General features: G+C 43.5%; 1 protein-coding gene and 1 pseudogene across 1 annotated transcript; both read right to left on the bottom strand.

Annotated features, from left to right (window-relative positions):
* Window positions 1-430: 430 nt before the first annotated feature.
* SMIM23 (small integral membrane protein 23) lies at window positions 431-6558 on the bottom strand. The gene is made up of 4 exons (XM_055325621.1): window positions 6469-6558; window positions 1159-1210; window positions 895-962; window positions 431-643 (listed from the first exon to the last, which is right to left on the bottom strand). Exons 1-4 carry the CDS (start codon window positions 6556-6558, stop codon window positions 431-433), a joined length of 423 nt encoding a protein of 140 aa, XP_055181596.1.
* Window positions 6559-8165: 1607 nt separating this feature from the next.
* LOC129509781 (eukaryotic translation initiation factor 4E type 2-like) lies at window positions 8166-9123 on the bottom strand (annotated as a pseudogene).
* Window positions 9124-21966: the final 12843 nt, after the last annotated feature.

Here is a 21966-nt window from a genome sequence, read left to right as displayed (position 1 = left end):
GGGTTTTGGCAATTTATGCTGCTAGCAGCAGTGTCTGAAGGTTGAGTGGCTACATACCATCTATATACCTCAGAACCAGTGTCCTCTTGCTAAGTTTCAGAGAGGGAAGAAAAAGAATGTAAAAAAGGAAGAACTGTTTATCAGCCCTATCTCAGGGAGGTGGGTGAGGGTCCTGAGCCCGGGACTGGCTTGATTCTAGTGTACCAGAGTTTTGGTATGCTGGAGGATTTCCCAGCAGAGCCCTGGGGTCCTCCTGACAGCGCTTGTGAACCAGCAGTAGTGCCATCAAAGTTCTTAGTGTCCCAACTATTTTATTTTCTTGCTTTGAAATTCAAGTGTCATAGCTCAGCCTTTAGTAGAGGAGCCGCCAGCAACCCTTTTCCCCACTGGCTTCCACTTGGCGTCCTCCCCAGGTTCCAGCCCTGGGCCCTCACAGGTGACTTTTGAAGGTGGAGCAGGGATCCTCTGCATGCCCATCTCCCAGAAGAGCATCTAACCACTCCTCCAGGTCCTGTACCAGCTGCTCCAGCTCTTGCACCTCTTTCTCTAGCTTCTCCAAGAAAACATGCAAATTTTCCTTCAACCAGGTCCTGATGACTTTTATTGGCTCTTCTGCAGGTTCATTGGTCTGGTATTCAAATCCCTGAAAGGCAGACGTCAAAGTTGCATCTTGAGCTTTTTCACATAGAATCCCCTGTCACTGGTTTCAAAAAGTTTTCTGAGTGTTTGCACATGCTATTCCTTCTGTCTGGAGTGCTCATCCCCACCTTCTCCACCTGGCCAGCTCCTACATGTCCTTCAAGGTCCAGGTCGCCCATGACACACCTGGGAAGCCTTCCCAGATCTCCTCAGCTAAATTTGACATCCCCTCAGTACCTTTTTTGAATATGTTACCTGGGAAACCACAGGATTCTGGGGATAGTTACATTCCCTGATCCTTTCTGACACCTCCCAACTTCTTCCTGAAACAGGCACAAACATCACCTCTTAAAAGGACAAATGAGCAGTAGTTGAAATAAACATGGCTGGTCATCCCAGTGGGGAAGGGGAGGAGAAGGTGAACCTTGGCATTCTGGTTGGCATGCAGCCATCTCCAGAATACCCCTCCTGACTCTGTGTGGACTCGGCTCCTCCTTTCTCAGATTCCAGAATGCTCACCTGATATTCCTGTGCCCACGTACAGCACCAAGATCAGCAACGCCAACAGCGTCTGGTGGCAAGAAAAGGAGGAAGGAGGTGACTCACTGGGGAGCAGGCAGGCAGGCAGGCATGCCTGCTGCCCTCACAGAAGGCTAGGCATAGCAATGCTGTAAGATGATTTTTAGAGCTTAACTTTTTCCTAGTTATCTATGTCATGCACTCTTACTATAGAACCCCCGAACATTGCAGAAGTAAGTAACATGGCAGCCTGGTGACATTCCACTGGGGTTTTCCCTCCCTTCTTTCTGCTGAGAAGACCCACCTCTGTTCTCATTCCTTGCCTTACTTTTACATTTTTGCTCTAAATGATCTTTAAAAGGAATCAACGTTATTGTGGTATCATTCACAGACAGTAAAATGCACACATTTTAAATGTACAGTTTGTTGAGTTTTGGCATGTCTACACCTGTGGACTACCACCCCAGTTAAGAGAAAGAACATTTCCATCATCCCAGAAAGTTCTCTTATGCCCTTTTATAGTCCATTCCTTCCTTTACCCTCGCCTGCCAGAGAGATTCACTAATCTGCTCTGTAACTATGGAGTAGTTTTGCCTGACCTATGACTTCACATCAATGGAACTTTGTAGTCTTTTGTGCCTAACTACTTTAGCTACTTTTGCTCAACATAATGCTTCTGAGATGTCTCCATGTTTTTATGTTCAGTGTTACCGATGAGTAATATATTGTATGAATATGGTACAATTTACCTCTTCACCTGTTCATGGACTTTGGGCTGTTTCTTGTTTCTGACTATCATGAATAAAACTGCTATGAACACCTGGATACAATTCTTTGTGTGGACATCTGTTCTCATTCTACTTGGGTTGGTACCCAGAAATGCAAATACTGGGTCCTATGGCAGGTGCATGTTTAATCTGATAAGAAACCACAAAGCTGTTTTCCAGGGTTTTGTACTAATTTATGTTTCTGCCAGCAACATGAGACAGTTAGTTGCTCCACGTCCGTGTTGGCAGTCTTCCTAATTTTAGGCATTCTATTGGTTGTGTAGTGGTACGTCAATCTAGTTTTTATATGCACTTCCCAAATGATTAATGATGTTGTTTTAGTCTGTTTGCACTGCTTATAACAAAGTACCACAGACCGGGTGGCTTATAAACACCTGAAATTTATTTCTTATAGTTCTGGGGGCTGGAAGTTTGGAATCAGGAGGCCAGCATGAAGATTCTGTTGAGGGTGCTCTTCTGGGTTCCATCCATTTCCACTCTATCTTTATGTGGTGGAAAGCAGAGAGAGCTCTTTGGAGTCTTTTTTTTTTTTTTTTTAATCAGAGCACTACTCCAATTCATGAAGGTTCTACTCTCATGACCTAATCATCTCCCAAAGGCCCCTGACTCCTAATACCATCACTTTGGGAGTTAGGATTTCAATATATGAATTTAGGGAGGGACATAAGCATCCAGTCTATAGCAGATGTGGAGCATCTTTTCATGTGCTTCTTGATCAGAATTCACATAGCTTTCTTTGTGGGCATGTCTGTTAAAAACTCTATTCATTTTTTATTGGGCAATTTGTCTTATTAAGTTATAGTAGTTCTTTGTATATTTTGGATATATATTCTTCGTCAGATGTTTGTATTATGACTATTTTCTCCAAGTCTGTGGCTTGCTTCTTCATTTTCTTACCAAGGTGTTTGAAAGTTAAAGGTTTCAATTCGTATGAGGTTCAAATAATCAAATATATTCCCTTTATGATTATTCCTTTTGTGTGCAATCTAAAAAAATTTGTCTAACTCAAGGTTGTGAAGATTTTTCTCCTCTGTTTTCTTTTTTGCATTTTATTGTTTTAACTTTACACTTAGGTATATGGTCCATTTTGAATGAATTTTTGTATATGATGTAAAGGAGGGATCAAGATTCTTTTCTTCATCAGGATGTCCAGTTCTAGAATTGTTTAAAAATCGGTAAAAAACATGCCTACCATATTTATGTAGGTCTGCTTCTGGATTCTATTTTGTTTCATTGATCTATATAGCAACCTTTATGCCAATGCTAAATCTGTCTTAACTCTCTGGAGCTGCTATAATAGAATACTACAGAGTGGGTAGGTTAAGCAACTGAGAGAAATTAATTTTCTTACAGTTCTGGAGACTGGAAGTCAAGATCAAGGCATGAGGCAGGGTTGGTTTCTGGTGAAACCTCTCTTCTTGGCTTGTAGATGGCTGCCCTGTGTCCTCACACAGCCTTTTTTTCTGTGCATCCCTGGTATCTCTCTTCTTATAAGGATATCAGTACAATTGGAGTGGAGCCCCCCCTTTTTGAGCCCCACCCTTTATGCTTTCATTTAACCTTAATTATCTCCAAATACAGTCACATTGAGGATTGGGGCTTCCACATATTAATTTTGGAGGACACAATTCAATCCCTAACAGCCCCACTGTCACTATGCTGTTCCATTCCTTTATCTATTTCTCTTGGTCAATGCCACATTATCTAGATGACCATATAGCTTTATCCTAAGACTTGAAATAAGATAGTGTGAGTTTTTAAATTTTGTTTATTTCAAATTTTTTCTGACTACCCTAGATCCTTTGCATTTTCTCTCTCTCTCTCTCTCTCTCTCTCTCTCTCTCACACACACACACACACGCACACACACACACATTTATCAACCTATCAATCTTTTCAGTTTCTAAAAAACCTGCTGGGATTTTGAATAGTACTACATTGAAACTATGGTTCAATTTGGTGAGAAAGAATGTCTCTAAAGTACCATACCTTGTAATCCATAATCAAGGTGGATCTCTCCATTACATTGTCTATGATTATTCTTAGTAATATTTCATAGTTTTCAAGTGTAGGGGCCTTGCTCATCTTCTTGAAGTATTTTATGGGTTTTGATGCTATTACAACTAGTATTGATTTTAAATGTTCATTTTCCAATTGTTTCTAGTTTATAGAACCACAATTGATTTTGTATCTTATGATTTAATTCTTCCTTTTTTTTCTGGTAGAGTTTAGGATTTTGTATATTGAAAATCATACTGTCTGGGAAGAAGTTTTACCTCATCCTTTCTAATCTTTATTTTTCAGAAGTCTAACTTTTTTCTTGCCTTGTATATTGACTAGTAAAATACCAAATAGAAGTGGCAAAACCAAACATGGTCATCTTGCACTGTATCTTAGTGGGATGAGGTGTGAGTGCTCACCATGAAGTGGAGGTGGTTTTAGCTTTTTTCTTGTCCTTTCTCAGCTTGAAGACATTTCCTTCTATTCCTACTATTCTAAGAATTTTACCAAGAATGAGTGCTGAATTAGTGAAATGCACTTCCTGTATCCACTGAGAGACTATCTGAGTGCCAACCTTTTTTGTCTGATCATGGGAGAGATTGCATGGATTGACTTTTGAATACCTAACCAACCTGAGTTCCTTCAGGAAGTTATTTGTTCATGATGCATTCACCTTTTTCTCTATTGCTGGATTTGATTTGCTACTTTGTGGAGATTTTTTTCATCTATATTCATGGGGAGGTCAGATTTTTTTTTTTTCTATATGTTTGTGGAGTTTTAGAGTCAATGTCATGCTGCACCTTTAAAATGGGTCAGGGAGCATTTCCTCTGCCTCTATTTTATGAAGGAATATGTGTGAAATTGATATTATTTCTTTCTCTGTCACATGATTGATAGAATTCATTGGTGAAATCTTTTGGGCTTGTAGTCATTTGGACTTTCTATTTCCTCTTGAGTTACTTTTGTAAATTGTGTTGAGAAACTTTTGTAAAAAGTTTCTTCCTTTCACCTAAGTTAGCAAATGCATTTGTATCCAGTCATTCCTCATAGTACCTTCAGATCGTTTTGATGTCTGTCTGTAGGTGGTATTGTGATAGTTCTTTTTTATTCTCAATATTGGTAATCTGGGTTTTCTCTTTTTAAAAAAATTAGACTATGAAAAATTTACCAATTTTATGAATCTTTTCAAAGAGACAGTTTATTAATTTTATTATTTTCATTTTATATTTCATTAATTTCTGATTTTATCTTTGTTGTTTCTTCTTTCTATCATTAAGTTTAATTCTTTATTTCCTTCTTAATGTGGAGACTTTGGCCATTGCTTTTTTTTTTTTTTTAGATTTTTGAAATTCATTTATTTGAGAGACAGAAAGAGACAGAAAGAGAGAGAGAGAACACGAGCAGAGGGAAGGAGCAGAGAGAGAGGGAGAAGCAAACTTCTGGCTGAGCAGGGAGCCTGTTGGGGGACTTGATCCCTGGACCCTGAGATCATTACCTGAGCTAAAGGTAGATGCTTAATCAACTGAACTACTCAGGTGCCCCTGAAAAAGAGTTTTCTTTTTTTCCAAGTGTATTTATGTATATATATGTGTGCATGTGGATATATGCGTGCATGTATATATATGCACAGACAGGTATGTGTGTGCATGTTTGTATATGTGTGCTCTCAAATGGATGCCTGAGTGCTAAGGAGTTTCTCTGCTCTAGCTGGGCCAGAATTCCAACAACCTTCAGCCCTACTGGATTTCCAGGATCTCTGCTCTGCTGTCAACCACATAGCAATCACCCTGATCAGGGCGGCTAATCTGGTCCCTTGCACGCACACCCCGCCTTCAGCCAAGGAGTCATGGGGAACCCCTGGGTATACAGCTCTCTTTCTCCTCTCCATTGCCTTGTCCTACAGAGTTCAGCTGCTTTAGCTGCCTCCATTCTGCAGCTCAGCAAGACTGCTGTCCCGTGCTTGGACTCACTGTAGCAGCCCCTGGGAAAGAGCTGAGGCTATCAGGAGTCTTCCTTTCTTCCGGGATCACACTCTTGTGCTGCCTGGTGGCCTTCACCTGAAAGTAGCTGCCTCATACATGTCATCAATGTTGTGGTTGCTTACAATGGGACAAAATTCTGCATGAGGTTTGAATTTTAGCCTTAAGAATAAATACTCCAGGAACTCTATAATTCAGATGTAGCCTATTTATTTCAGCATGTTCATTCATTCATTGATTTATTCAGCCACTATTATGCACCAAACACCATTGTAGGCATTAGGGATGTAGTAGGAAACTAAACAAATAATCCAGCCCTCGTGGGGCATACCTTCTGCTGACGGTACTGGGAATTAAATAAGAGAGTCAGTCGGTAATGGCCTTGGGGAAGAAGCACTTAAGCATGCATGCTGTGTTCCAACAGATCGGGCTCCAGGGAGGGTCAGGCTGAAGGCCTCTTCTGACTCTGAGGGCCTTACAGTCTGTCTGCAGTGGCAAAGGGAGCCGAGATGGGAGGCAGCATACATCCAGTCTCGCCTCACCTGTTTCTTGTCTTCACAGCGACTGCCCCTTCTCCTTTCAAACAGCTCGGCTGCCACTCGCCCCCTACTGCCCACCTGTTGGGTCACCATGGCCTCAGGTCAGGCTGCCTGGGTGGATCAATGTGCCCCCCACACACCTGACAGGCAGATGAGTAACCTCCTCCTTCCTGGCCTCTGGTCACCAGGCATCCCTCAAACTGAGTTCTGATGTCATAGAAGGTAGGAGATAACAAGGTCCCCACCTTGTCACCACCCTGCTTTTTATTCCAGTCCTTCACAATTTTTTTTCATATAAATGTAAAAACCAAAGAGCAGGAAAAAAGTGCATTAAAATGCTATATTTCAGGATGATGATTTTCTGATCTTTACTCTCCTATATCTTTAAATTTTTAATAAAATGTGAGTTTTAGAATACAAAACAATAAAATTTTTAATTGAAATTTTTACTAAGATAGTTGTAAATACACATGCAGTAGTAAGAAATAATACAAGAGATCCAATGTTTCTTACACCTAGTTTCCTCAAGTGGTAACATCTTGAATCCCCTGTAATACAATCTCACAACTAGGATTTGCCATTGATACAGTCTATCAATCTTAATCAGACCTTCCAGTTTTACTTGTACTTATTTGTGTATGTGTATTTAATTCTAAATATTTGTCAGGTGTGTAGGTTTGTGTATCCATTGCTACAGCCAAGATACTGAAGAATTCCCAAGCCAGAGGATTTTTGTCTTGCCCTTGGATACCCACCACCCACCCTCTGTCCCCTTGCCCCTACTGTCCCTAACTCCTGGCAACCATGAATCTTTTCTCCAGTTCTAAATTTTATCTTATCAAAAGTGCAAATAGCATGCAGACTTTGTATATTAGCTTTTTTTGTACTAACATAATTCTCTGGAGATTCATTTAGATTGTTGAGAATATCAGTAGTTTGTTGCTTTTTTATTGCTGCATTGTATTCCATGGCATGTGTGTATACAATTTGTTTAACCATTCACCCACTAAAGGGCATCTGGCTATTTCTGATTACTGGCTCTTATGAATAAAGCTGATATGGGTATTCTTGTATAGTTTTTGTGTGAACTTAAGTTTTCATTTCTCTGGGATGCCTAAGATGGAAATTGCTGAGTTTTATGGTAATGGCATAATAGTTTTGTTAAGAAACTGTCAAACTGTTTTCTTGAATGGCTGTACCATTGCAGATTCCCATTAACAATGAATGAGCAATACAGTTTCTTCTCCTCCTTGCCAGATGTTTTCATTATTTTTTATTTTATTTTATTTTTTTTAAAGATTTTATTTATTTACTCATGAATGAGAGAGAGAGACTGAGAGAGAGAGAGAGAGAGAGAGAGAGAGAGCGAGAGAGAGAGAGGCAGAGACACAGGCAGAGGGAGAAGCAGGCTCCATGCAGGGAGCCCGATGTGGGCCTGGATCCTGGGACTCCAGGATCACACCCTAGACTGAAGGTGGTATTAAACCACTGAGCCACCGGGCTGCCCTATTTTTTATTTTAGACGTTTTGGTAGGTCTACAGTGATATCTCATTGTGGTTTTCATTTGCATTTTCCTGACAGTTAATAAAGTTGAACTTTTCTCATGTACTTCTTGGCCATCTCTGTCTCCTCTTCAGTTAAATATCTGTTCATGTCTTCTACTCACTTTTTTTATTTTTATTTATTTTTATTTTTATTTTTTTAGTTTAGCACCATTTATTAAGTGATCTCAGCTGTTGTTGTAGCTGCTGTGTATCAGCCTGTTCTTAAAACATAAAATGCTCTTCCAATTCCTCTTGTCCAGGACGGAAGGATCTTCCAGGTAGCATGCCAACAGAACAAGAGACTCTGATGATGCCAGCTTCAATGATGGTGCCATCCAGAAAGGGAGAGGGTCATGGCACATTCAACTGCGGCTTCCAGAGGTTTTGAAAAAGGAGCCTTTGGGGGCCCAGCCTGCCTGGCATTTTGATGCTATCGGTGTGGGTTTTGTACTCCATAATGGTGTTGGGAGGTAGGTTAAGCACTCGCCGAAGGGTATCCTGGATGTGGGCTGTGGTTGCTTGGTCACTGGCAGTCTTATTCCATACTGAAATAATGTCCTCCTGAAACTGGACAGAGACCACAGCCCCACAGATCTCCTCCCCAACCATGAACTGTTCTCCCAACATGGCCAGGATGAGATTCTCCCAGCAACGGGATGCCAAGCCTTTCTGCAGTCGAATAATCCACTTGCCAACATTTTTATTTGCATCATCCTCCCACATGGGCTTAATTCCTTCTTTGAAGAGACAGAAGTCACTGTGGCCTGTCAGGTCCCCGGGATGTACCATGTGGCTATAAAACCTCCAGAACTGCTCCACGGAGGCAAAGGTGCCGATCTGTTTGATATTCTGTTCATAGCTCTGTGAGCTGGTGGGACGGCCGAGGGTTCTTCTGGAGTACCAGAAAGTATAGCTGTACTGCAGGGGATGCTCTGCTGGCCCAGGGACAACAGCCTTCCTCTTACTGCTGCCCTGACTTTTGTCTCGTTCCATTTTTTTCCTTCTCACCATCTTTCTGTGTGCTGTTTTCTTCATTCTGATCATGGTCCCCACTGTCATCATCTTTCAATGCGTTGAACTTGTTCATCCTCTCACTGCCGCCGTCGCCACTGCCTCATGGAGTCTCTACTCACTTTTTTAAAAGATTTATTTGTTTATTAGAAAGAGAGAGAGAGAGAGAGAGAGAGAGAGAGAGAATGAGAATGAGCATACACAGGGGGAGGAACGGAGGGAGAGAATATCCATCAAGATCATGACCTGAGCCAAAATCAAGAGTTGGATGCTTATGCAACTGAGCCACCTAGGCACCCCTTCTGCCCATTTTCTAACAGGGTGGGGTTTTTTACATTTGAGTTTTGAGAGCTCTTTATGAGTTCTAGATACTAGTCCTTTTTGAATATATGGTTTGTAAATATTTTTCCCAGTCTGTATTTTGTCTCTTCATCCTCTTCACATGGACTTTTGCAAAGACAAAGTTTTTAACTTAAATGAGGTTCAATTTATCAATTTTTCTTTTATGAACATGTTTTTTGTATCAAGTTTAAGAACTCTCCCTGGTCTTAGAAACAGAAGATTTTCTCCTATTTTAAAAGTGTTTATAGTTTTATGTCTTATAGCCCAGTCCATAATCTGTTTGGAGTTGATTTTTATATAAGATCAAGATTCTTTTTTTTTTCTGCCTATGGAAGTCGGATTGCTCTAGCACCATTTGTTGAAAAGTGCTATCCTTCCTCCTTTGAATTGCTTTTGTTCCTTTTAAAAAAAAGCAATTGCACGTATTTGTGTGGGTCTATTTCTGGGTTCTCTATTCTGTTTCATTGATCTATGTATCTAGCCCACTACCAATATAACATTGTTTTGGTTACCGTGGCCATAGCAAGCCTTAAGATTGAGTAGAGTGATTTATCCCACTTTGTTCTTCTTTATCAAGATTGTCTCAGCACTTCTAGGGCCTATGTTTTTCCATATAAACTTTGGAACAGGGCAGCCCAGGTGGCTCAGCGGTTTAGCGCCACCTTCAGTCCAGGGCCTGATCCTGGAAACCAGGGATCAAGTCCCATGTCAGGCTACCTGCATGGAGCCTGCTTCTCCCTGTGCCTGTGTCTCTGCCTCTCTCTCTCTCTCTCTCTTTCTCTCTCTCTCTCTCTGAGTCTCTCATGAATAAATAAATTTAAGAAATCTTAACCAAAAACAAAACTTTGTAACAAGTTTGTCTACATCTACCAAAAAAACAAAACAGAACAAAAAAAAACCTTCCTGGCTGGGATTTTTTTTTTTTTTTAAAAAGATTTCATTTATTTATTTGAGAGAGAGAGAGAGGAAGAGCACTAGCAGGAAAAGAGGCAGAGGGAGAAGGAGAAGCAGACTCCCCCGTGAGCAGGAAGCCCAATGCAAGGCTCAATCCCAGGACCCTGGGATCATGATTTGACCTGAAGGCAGATGCTTAACAGATTGAGCCACCCACGTGCCCTACTAGCTGGGATTTTGATAGCAATTGCATTAAAACTTATATATTACTTTAGGGAGAAGTAACATCTTTACTATGTTGTGTTTCCCAATCCATGAACACAGTATGCCTCTTCATTTATTTAGGTTTTCTTTGATCAGCATTTTGTAATTTTCAGCATATAGATCCTATATATGTCTCATTAAATGTATACATAAATATTATATGTTTTGAGGGTGCCTGGGGGCCCAGTTGGTTAAGTGGCCTACTCGGCTCAGGTCATGATCTCAGGGTTGTGAGACTGAGCCCCACATTGGGCTCCACAGCAGCATGGAGTCTGCTTCAGGTTCTCTCTCCCTCTATCCCTCCTGCTCATGCTCTCTCTCTCAAATAAATAAATAAGTAAATAAATCTTTAAAAATAAATAATTATTTCATTTTTTGGACTTCTCTCACACTTTATTCATTTTAAAATCTTAAACTTTTTTACTCTCAATTCTTTTTTTTTTAAAACACTTTTTTTAAAATTTTTATTTATTTATGATAGTCACACAGAATGAGAGAGGGAGGCAGAGACACAGGCAGAGGGAGAAGCAGGCTTCATGCACTGGGAGCCCTACGTGGGATTCGATCCCGGGTCTCCAGGATCGCGCCCTGGGCCAAAGGCAAACGCCAAACTGCTGCGCCACCCAAGGATCCCCTCTCAATTCTTTTTTTAAAAGTTTTTATTTAAATTCCAGCTAATATATAGTGTAATATTAGTTTCAGGTATACAAGATAGTGATTCAACACTTCCATACCAAGTCCCTATCTACCAAATTTAATGTGTTAAGAATCATTAATTTTCAACACTTTTATGAGCTAACTTTCCCAAAATCACATACACAGCTTCTGATTAGCACCTAGATAACTTTTATTTATCGAGCACCTACTATGTTAGTCATTTCACTAGCTTAGTTTATTACATCATCCGTAGGCTATTACTCTGTAGATACTTGGGGATTAGGTCTGTTGTACTAGCCATTGTGTCTCTAATTCCCATTATGCAGCCTGCTATATACTAAATATTCAGTAAAAATATTTGTTGAATGGATGAATAATGAGCAACTTCAAACTGGGCTCTGAGAGGCCATGAATTGTGTCTGGTGAATACATTTTTGTATTCACAATACTTAACTCAGTAAATATTTGTTGAATGAGTAAAGCAGGTGGTATGATTTTAATTTTACCAATGAAGAAGCTGAGCCCCAGGGAGACTAAGGAGGATATTAGCACAGTGGCTGTTATGGACTGAGTATTGACTCTGTGCCAGACCTCATGTTAAGTGCTTTCCATGCATTATCTCATTTAATCCTCATAACTGCCCTGCAAGGACAGTATTGTCATTTTCTATGTGGAGGAGGTTACTTTCCTTATTCAAGATCATACACCTTACCTGGGGGCTGAGTGCAGGTCTATTTAATTTTGAAGTCTTTTAGTTGACCACAAGGAGTTGTAATTTCAGCCAAAAGCAAAGAAATTTGCCTTTCTTGTTATCCTCTGTGGGTTTACTTTGGATAAGTAGATGTGAGATTCCCATTAAACTTTTTGAAATATTGAAAGTAGCTTTATTCTCTCCTCTCTGTCCAACTCTGTGACTACCTTAACTTAGTACTTAGGGATTTCATACAGCCTCCATTTCTTCTCCTTCCCCTTCTCCTTTCCCTTCTCCTGCATGCTCTTCTTCTTATCATCCACAGCTAAGACATTTCAAGAAATGACTGAGTACCAGGCACTGTGCTTCACATATGTTGGCTCACTGTATTATCATTACAACTCTAGGTAGTAAATATTATCATTATCCCTGAGCCTTACAGGGATTAAGTTACTGTCACAGAGTTACACAGCTAGTGAGAGCCAGGGCTGAGATATGAACCCTATGGATCTGATTCAAGCCCCCAGGATCTTGATTGCCATGAGATATTGCCTCTTCCTTAGGGAGACTCAAGATCAGAAAAAGAAAGAGACTTGCCCAAGCCAGTTGGAGCTAAAGGATCAGATGGCAAGTCTCTTGCTCCTGCCCAGGGTCTCTTTAAAAGGTCATTTGCAGGATGCCTGGGTGGCTCAGTGGTTGAGTGTCTGCCTTTGGCTCAGGGTGTGATCCCAGAGTCCTGGGATTGAGTCCCACATCGGGCTTCCTGCAGGGAGCCTGCTTCTCCCTCTGCCTGTTGTGTCTCTCATGAATAAATAAATCCTTAAAAAAATGGTAATTTACATCATCTCTGTGGTCTTGCATGTGCCACAGCAGTTATTGGTTTCTTGGGTTTTACCTCGCAGAAATGTTTCAGATGTCAAATGCACATACTCCAAGACTGGGCATTAAACTAATTACGACACATGGAAAGTAATGAATTATAGTCATCGAGAGAGAAGGTGACCAGAAATATTTTCTGGGAAACCTAATGAATTCTTCCAGGAAACTACACTAAAGAACAGTGATGAGTGGGATTATTTGGTAGGACTATTTCCTGGGGATTCGGCCTCAGGACAGGGAAGAGGGAGAAAGAACAGCCCTGCCTGGCCCTCAGAGTGTGTGCCCAGGAGCTGGTCTGGGTTGGGGGCTGGGAAGGGTCCATGCTGGGCCCTGTGCCTCCCAGGCCACCCAAGTCTTCCATTTCCCCGTAAAGGAAGGTGAGGATGAGAAAGGAAGAGGGGTGCTGTGGATGAGGAATTAGACTTCTTAAGTAAATGTGGAAATAGATGGGGGAGGGAGGGAATGAATGGAAAATGTGTGAATGATCGTGTTCCAGGCAAATAACTAATTGAAAGATCATATCCTGCCAGGGGAGAGATCTGCCCCATACCTAACAAGCATGGGCCAAACAGTGCTGTGTGCTTAATGTCTGGTCACTTAGACACATCTGGGTTCAAATCCTGATGTCACAGTAACATGTCGCTAGGGAAAATGACATCCTGTCTCTAAGTCTTCGCTATCCGAAAAAGGAAGCCAATGCTAATGTATGTCTTGTGGGGTTATTGGGAGGGCTAAGGGGGATGCAGTGATGGGACAGTGCCAGGTTCACAGTAGGAACCTTGTCTCCTGCTTCTCTCCTTTCCCATTTCCCCTCCTCTCTTCCTCACTTCTCCAAAGATTTATTGACTGACTGCTCCTGCAGCAAGTCAGTGCAAATGTCTCTCCCAATAATTTAAGAATGCAAAGACTTTCTATGAAAAGTGTACTCAGAAAACGGATACAAATGGTGTAATAGGCAAGCCTGGATAGGATAGGAATGGGTGGGGACTGATGAAGGGGAGGATGAAGGGAGTGGACAGAATGGTTTCATAAAGGGCAGGCAGTTTTGGGTAGCTGGAGGAGACAAGAGAGGTTATCTGGGGAGACTGAGTATCATGGGCAGAGACCTCCCTACCTGGGCCTTACACAGGAGCCCATCCTACTCTGGGTCTGGTGCCTATCTTTAGTCTGATGGAAGAAAGACTTGTATTTGTCATAAGACTTGCAAACTTAGATGCAGAGAGGTACTAAACAATGAATAGAATGAGGGGAATGGGCTGGTGTACAACAAAAAAGCCTGGTGGGGACTGGCAAATTATAACATTCATGTCTAGAAGGGCCAAGCAACCATTGCCATGAATCTGTGGGATCCGGTGTTGCAAGATCTGATTTTTTAAGAGAAGTTAGAAATTCAGGGTTGTATGTGAAGTCTCCTGACTTATGTTGGCAACAAATTCTACTTTGGGAAAAAATACATGACTTGAGTGAAATGCAGGCCGCTGGTTTGTGAACTCTGATTTATTGTGTGACAGACCCTGTGCTTGGCCAAAATAGGGCTTGTCCCTGATCCTCACAACAGCCCTGCCACATGGGGTTTCTTACCTATGATGCCAAGCAACAGAGTCCCCAGTGGCTAACTAAAATCAGCAAAGGAAATTTTGGAGGAATGTCCAAAGGGAGGTCCTGGAATTGATGAAAATCTGGGGAAGGGAACAGCTGTTAGAACCACAGACCAGGACAGGTCACAGAAATAGTCTGAGCCCCCCCCCCAAAAAAAAAAGAAAAAAAAGAAATAGTCTGAGCCCAGGACTGTGTATGGGGGCAAATGTAAGCTCTCAGAAGGTGGATCCCAATGCCATGAAAGAATTCTAAATTTTCTGGTGTCTGCATCAGTTATCTATGGCTTCTGGAAGAAATTGCAACAAACAGAGTGGCTTAAAACAAGAGAAATTCATTTTCTTACAGTTTTAGAGACCAGAGGTCCCAAGTCCATATCACAGAGCTGAGCTCAGGGCATCAGCCTGGCCTCATTCCCTCCAGAGACTCTCAGGGAGAATCTGTTCCTTGCCTCTTCCAGCTTCTGGTGGCGGCCAGCACTCCTTGGCTTGTGGCCACACGTCACTCTGACCTCTGCCTCTGTGGTCAGGTCGTATTCTCCTTTTGTAATAGGAAATATGTGTGTGCTGTTTTCTTTTTATAAGGATACATAGATTACATTGGAGCCCACCCAGATAAGCCAGGGTAATCTCCTCATCTCAAAATCCAGAATTTAATGATGTCTGCTAAGTCCTTTTTTACAATAGAACATAACATTCCCAGGCCCCAGGGAAGTATGGATATCTTTGGGGGACTTTTTTCTACCATGGCAACTTTGGGACATTCCCTTGAGATTCAATGGTCTGAACAGAGGTGATCTCTAGGCTGGGTCCCTGGCTGCGAAGACATAGGGAGGAAGTCAGGGTTTCTGTTTCTTTTGCCGTGGGAGGCAGGACTGTGCCACCCCTCCAAGACTCACATTAATGGCCAGTTCCTTCCAGCAAAGGAGGGATTTGGGATGTGGGTTGAGCTCTCAGCACCATGAGAACAGAGACCATACCCCTGTCATCCTCTGGGGCGTCCCCTGAACTTAGTATAAAACCTGGCACTTAGTAGGTGTTCAGTATCTGTTAATGGCTTGCTGCCTCCACTGCCTGTGTTTTCACCCTGCTTCTGCAACAAGTGGCACCTGGGATGCCAGATGAGTGAGGGGGTAAATATATACATTAATATGCAGCCTTGGCATGTGCCTGTCTGCCAGGGATGAGGGCCACACCAAAAATACCCTTCTGCATGCCCCATTAACCAGAGGGCTAAAAGGACTGTGAACCATGGACCAAAAAAAAAAAAAAAAAAAAGCAGGATTAATTTATGAGGCGTTCTGCTGCCTGGATGGCTCATTGCATACCCGTTTTGGCAACATTGCTCTGTAATGTGCTTCTAGACTTACTGTACTTCGACATCCAGGGGCTCTTTTGTAATATGCCAAATATTCCGCCGTTATTGTTCTAGGCACCTCCCGTTGGTCATTGGGCTAATTTATTTCAGTCGGAATTTCAGGACCAGACACAACTCTTATTACTCACTGCTTCGAAGAGGGAATAAAAGAGCAATTGATATTTGGAAAAATGAAAAATATGTCCAGAATACTTTGGGCCCTGAGGCCAAGAAGAAGAAAAAAAAACGGGGGGAAAGCTGGAGGGAAAAATAAGGCGGGCTCACCTCGTAATGCACTCTGTCGTGGCTTGTCTCGGAGACATGGAGTCTAGAATGTCTGCAGACAAATGAATCAACGGCAGGACTATGAATTCCTCAGACACCTGGGTCCCTCTGCACATGACTTCAGCCTCACCTGCAGGAGCAGGGTTGGAAAAGACGCAGCGCGGAGCCCTCACCTCAATTAGTTGAGTGTGTTAAATAAGGCCTTAGGTTGTAGGGTGAGGGAGAATGGCCGGGTGGGGCTCTTGAATTCCTAAGGCCACTTGCTCCCAAATCCAATACTCTTCATGGAAAATTAGCCTCGGAAGAGAATTCTGAGACCTGACAGCCCAGCCACTTGATTTCAGGAGCAGTGGGATGCTAAAGCATGAGAAGGGCAGCTGGAGAGATGATAAAGTGGCATCCCTGACCTCCTGTCAGTGGCCTTGCTGGGGCCGAAGGGGCCAATGTCTCCCTTGCCACAGGAGATGCTGGTGCATGTTAGTGTGAAATCCATAGCTTCACTGTTGCCAGAAGTCCTGGTTGAATGCTGGGCTTCTGGCAGACAGAGTGGCTTCTGTGGATATAGGAAAGAGGGGTATCGGGTTGGCTCAGTGCTGCCCAGCAAAAGCTGCCCAACAAAAGTTGCATAGACGGGTGACATGTGTGAACATGAAGGGGTGTCTATACTCGCTTTGGGCTTTCTTTAAAGAAATTGTGATGCAGTAGTAGTTAGGGTCTCAGGCTGTAGAACCAGGCAGTCCAGAGGACAAATCATACCCTCATCATTCATTCGCTGCTAGACCCCAGACTGCACCCTCTACCTACCAAGCCTCAGTCTCCCCATCTATAGGGTGAGCATAAAGACACCTGTTGCTCACAGGATGGTTGTAAGGGGAAAAAGTTAATGCATGTAGAACTCTCGGCCTGAGTGATACTAACTGCTCCTTTTTATTGCACACTTACTGTCAGGTGTCGGAGTGAGCGCTTTTCTTTTCTTTTCTCCTGGATCCCTCATAGAAAGTCTGTGGGGGCAGAAACCAACACTGTCTGTCTGACAGATGGGAAAAGTCAGGCTAAGGGAGATTTAGGGCTTCACCCAACATCACGCAGATAGGCTATGAACTAAGGCCTGTCTCCAGAGCCTGAGCTCTCGACATCCACTGTCTTACATGAAGATTAGGTCCTAAAGAGAGGCGCAGTGCAGCAAAAACCATATGTAGTTAGGTAAGGAGAGTCAGAGCCCCCTGAAAAGTGCCATGCAGGCTCAGTTCCTGCGGTGATGGGAAAGACCACTGTGTCTCCATCTGAGCACAAGTCAAAGTTGTTGCAGAAACATACTGACTGAAAGGTCCTTTTAAGCAGTGCAGTTATCGTCTGAGGGCCAGGATGCCCACTCTGGAAGGGATATGTGTCAGCGGAGCCCAAGAGAAGGGGGTATGCTCAGTCCCTGGTGCTGGGTCGGGAGGGCATGTTCTGGATGTTTCATTCCCTCTCTGATTGTATGTGTTTGAATTCGAGTAAGGTGGACGGCTAAGGGCCCCAGGATGGGGAGACCCAGCAAGGTGCTACCAATGCATGGCATTCCTGGCACGTTGTGAGTGCTCTGTGTCTGCCAAATGAATGGGGCCAAGGGTGAGTGTCCGGGTTTGGCAAACAGCCCTCCGAGCCCCGCCTTGGGTTGAAATAGCTTCAAGATGAGACCAAAACATCTGTGTCTGGGACATTTGTCAGCAGAGTGCTGCCCATTTCGGACTGCCCGTGCTCCCAGATATGCCCTGTGTCCTTCCCCAGGGGGCTCCTGAGGAGGGCTAGGTCTGCGCTTGGGAGACCTGCACTAGACCTGTGGTTTGGGAGCCTCAGGCCAGGGTCATAAAAACAGAGCGAGGGTGTAGACGCGGCCTGAAATGAGGCTCCCGCAGACCATGAGCCAGTTTTCTTTTTGTTTTAAGCTGTTTTGGGTTTCTGGCAATCAGGAAAAGAGGGATCACTGACACAATAGCTGCATGTCAGGTTGTGCTTTTATAAGGAACACTATGAAACTCTTTTCTGTGTCCAAGACACTTCCTGGGCTTTGTGGATGAGCCTTGCAACCTAGTTCAAAGGAAACGTTTGATGGGATCGGATGGTGGAGCAGGGCAGGATGAGGATGGTGTGTCATGGGCCTAGGTGAGATGAGCCCACAAGAAACTTTAGGGGGTGTGGGGTCCTGGCATCCAGTTTACACAGGAGCAGGTCCTGTGGGCGTGGGTGGAGCAGATGGAAGGTGAGCCGTGGAGGCAGCGAGGCTCTGCTGACTCTCTGTAACTCTGCATGGGCTCTTCGCTTCTCTGTTTCCTTATCTGTAAAATGGGGACAACAATATTATCGTCTGTTTCACTGGGCCATTATGTCAAGGTTGGGGCAAGTGTGGGCTCTCCAAAGGGGGTGAGTTGGGGTGGAAGATGGCAGAGCTGTATATGCCATCAGTCTCTGCTCTAATAACTATAGCAATTGACAGTACTCAAGATGGTTGGGATAACAGCGGCTAATGTGACTCAGCTCATGATTGTGTGGCATTGAACAAGCCCACGTTCCCGTGACCCTCACAACCACTTTCTGGATACACGTCATTTTTCTTATGTTGCACATGAGAAATCAGACACCAAGTCCATAACCACCAAGCCACACCACCTCCTAAGAAGCATCCCCCTGGTAAACACCCAGACAGGCAAATCTAAATTCTACTCCCCATTTGAGGCCTGGCAGGAGCCCACCTCCTTGGTGGAGCCCTTCAGCTGTGGGGATCTCTCCCTACCCATCTGGCCCACAGACAGATGTTTAAATTTTTAAAAAGCTGTCAATATTTAAAAATGAAGAGCCTTTATATACAAATCCAGATCTCTGGCTTTTCTTGAAGAATGAGAAATCTCAGGGCTCCTGGGTGGCTCAGTCAGTTAAGTGTCTGTCTTCAGCTCAGGTCATGATCTCAGGGTCCTGGGTTTGAGCCCCACGTAGTGCTCCCTGCTCAGCGGGGAGTCTGCTTCTCCCTCTGCCCTTTGACCCTCCTCCCTGCTTGTGCTCTTTCTTTCTATCTCAAATAAATAAATAAAGTCTTAAAAAAAAAAAGAGAGAAATCTGGCCACACTGTCTCATGTCCCTGCATGACAACACTTGGCTGGTACTGGCAACTGCCTTCACATGGGGCCTGGGCTCTCCTGTCATCCACTAGCTACTGCTATGCTACTTCTCTGGTCTTGAAGGCAAGTGGCTTCGTGCATCTAACTCCCTATTTAGTTGTCCAATCGCAGCACCTTGGATGATTATACTTCCTACACACTATTTTCTCCCCATTGTGCTGGCACTACTAGCTCCTCTGCAGGGGAAATGCCCTCTACACTTTAAGAATTCCTCCTGTCTGGGCCTTTTGCCTGCCCAGGGTCCATGACCTGTAGATTGATTAACGAATCAGATGACAAACTCTATTTTCTCAGAAGCCCCCAGACAGAAGTCTCAGAAGGAATTCAGTGGCCTCACAGAAGCTGGGTGTCTCTATTGGTCTCCAACAGTGGTGGGTGATGGAGATGAAACCATTGCTTATTAAGCCCCATTGTGTACGAGGCACAGTGGAAGGATTCACATAAGCATCATCTCCCTGAGCCCTACACCTCCCTGAGACTGAGGTCAATACCCCATTTTAAAGATGAGGAAAACCAGGCTCAGGAGAAGTGAAGAGGCTTGCTAAGGTCAGAATGGCTTTCTGGTGGCGGAGTCAGGATTCGAACCCAGGCCTGTTGACTCCAACGTCTGACTCTTTCCACACACACCCTGGGCCAACTCTCCACGCCAGGCCCCCTCTCTGCCAAAGAGAAGACCTTTGCGATGTTTTGTGTCCTTGAAGGCAAACCAAAAGAATTCCCTACAACTCGCTGCTGGCATTTCAAGTATTGGTTTATGGGTTTTTTGGTGAGAATGCATCCAGGGGCCTATCACCCTTAGTGAAATAGATACTTTTCCAATCAAAGAGTCAAACCAGAACTTGGCTTCTTAGAAAACCACTTGTCTGGAATGCTTGCCAGCGACCAGACGGTCCCACAGTTCAGATTTTAAAAACTGTCTCAAATGTATGGAGAGACCTTTAGGGTGGAGGGTGGGAAAGGCACATACCTTGCTACGGAAATATATAGACGTTCAAGTCTTCGGGACTCCTCGGCTGGCTAGAGTCAAGTCAGCCCTTTTGTGGCATTCTCAGGGGTCTCACTGCCTCTGCTGAACCAGAAACGAGCTTTTATTTTATGGGACTTTTCTTTCATGAAACAAAAACAGCAATTAAAGAGAAAAACCTTCTATAAACAAGTGTCTATAGTTCTCGTTTGCTTAACTTTTTCCAACCTTATGAAAAATTGGAACTGAAATCGCCTTCTGAAGGAAGGTTCGGGAAGTATTTTCTTTCAGGTTCATTCAAAATAGTCACACCCCCTTCTCCACCCCTTCCCGAATTCTGATGTTTCCAATGGTCTCCTCCATATCCTGGAGACTAATAATGTGGTGTGTTTTCATTATCTTTTGCCACAAGTATAGGGACATGCAAATGACTTTGAGTGTACCCTCACCCCAAATCTGGATGGAATCTGAGACCCCAAATGGTTTGGCCATTTGGACTGAAGAGGCTGGTTAATTGTGTCCAAGAACCAGTTGTGGGCTGGTTAGGGACTGGTTAATTCATTCCAAACGGTCAACCGAGGATGGTGAGCAGACATAACCTGTGGTTCATAAAGGTTTCCCTTAACCCTTCCTGAGTTTTGATCTGAGGTTTATATACACAGAAATTATGTGTGGGGTGGAGCCCAGCCAGAAAGTCTCTGAGAAAACTCCATCTTACACATTTTCTTTGAGACGGCCAGACATAAATCTTTGAGGATATCCGTCTTCCTAACAGAGCGGCTGGATTTTATGGTTACTACACCCTGGTTAGATTTTAATGGATAAAATACTTTTCTTGAGTCCAAGGAAAGGGCTAGTATTCCCTGAATAGCTAATACAGTCTTTCAAGCAGAAAGGAACAACCATTTTTTAGAAGTCAGAGACTACATGCTACCAAGGGGAGAAGGGAGGTGTGTGTGTGTGTGTGAGTGTGAGTGTGTGTGAGTGGATGAATAAAAGAATGGTACTTTGGGGATAATTTTTCACTACTTTTCAGGATAAGCACGTTAATTTTTCTCCCTCTGAAATAACAGGTTAGGCTGGGAGATGTTGGCTGTCTTCAAGGCAAAGTAAGGTAAATAGGCATTTGTCAGCCCCAGATACCCTTCTCTGTGCCCTTTTGAAAAATCATTAATAACAATAAAACACCGTCTTTTACCCATGACTCGTTGATCCACAGTACTCAATCTGCTTTTATCAGCCCTTCCTTTCTTCTATCATCCTGACAGAGTCTCATAGTGTCTCAAATGGGGACATTAGAAAAGCATACTTATGGGGGGCACGGGGGATGGAGGTTTGAGGGTGCTCTGAACAGATCTTAGAATCATAAGACTGGTTACTGGGGATACAGAGACAAAAGATCCAGTTTGACTTTAAGGAGTGTACCGTGGGAGGCAGCCTTTGGCAGATTGTCACACTGTAGTGTAAGTCTGATGACAGATACCAGGGAATATAGAACACCTTAGTCTGAGGTATATTGAGAGGGTCTCCAATGAGGACCTCTAGAGGAGTTAAACCTCTTGAGCAGGGGGGTGGGGCGCAGAGGGAGAGAGAGAATCAAGCAGGCTCCATACCCAGTGCAGCCCTATATGGGACTCAATCTCACGACTCCTGAGATCATGACCTGAGCTGATACCATGAGTCAGAGGCTCAGTCAACTGAGGCCACCCAGGCTCCCCTAGAGGCCCTAGAGGAGTTGAATCTTAAAGGAACTCACTAGCAGAGGAAGGGTGGACCATACAGAGGGACAGTGCGAGCAACATCAGGCAGCCCTACTGGAGAGGAACATGGTGCATTTGAGGAACTGGCTGCAGGAGGGTAGG

This window comes from Nyctereutes procyonoides, unplaced genomic scaffold (assembly GCF_905146905.1).
Source record: "Nyctereutes procyonoides isolate TBG_1078 unplaced genomic scaffold, NYPRO_anot_genome, whole genome shotgun sequence".
Taxonomy (NCBI): domain Eukaryota; kingdom Metazoa; phylum Chordata; class Mammalia; order Carnivora; family Canidae; genus Nyctereutes; species Nyctereutes procyonoides.
The sequence above is the reverse complement of the archived record's forward strand: the minus strand, read 5'-3'. Positions and strand labels throughout refer to the sequence as shown.

Bases quoted from the DNA above. Each gene is read 5' to 3' on its own strand.
- SMIM23 (XM_055325621.1), bottom strand. From the start codon at position 6,558: ATGGTGACCCAACAGGTGGGCAGTAGGGGGCGAGTGGCAGCCGAGCTG. The intron at 963-1,158 runs GTGAGCATTCTG...TGCCTGTTTCAG, and splicing joins CGTGGGCACAGGAATATCAG to GAAGAAGTTGGGAGGTGTCA. The intron at 644-894 runs GTAACATATTCA...TCTGCCTTTCAG, and splicing joins AGAATCCTGTGGTTTCCCAG to GGATTTGAATACCAGACCAA.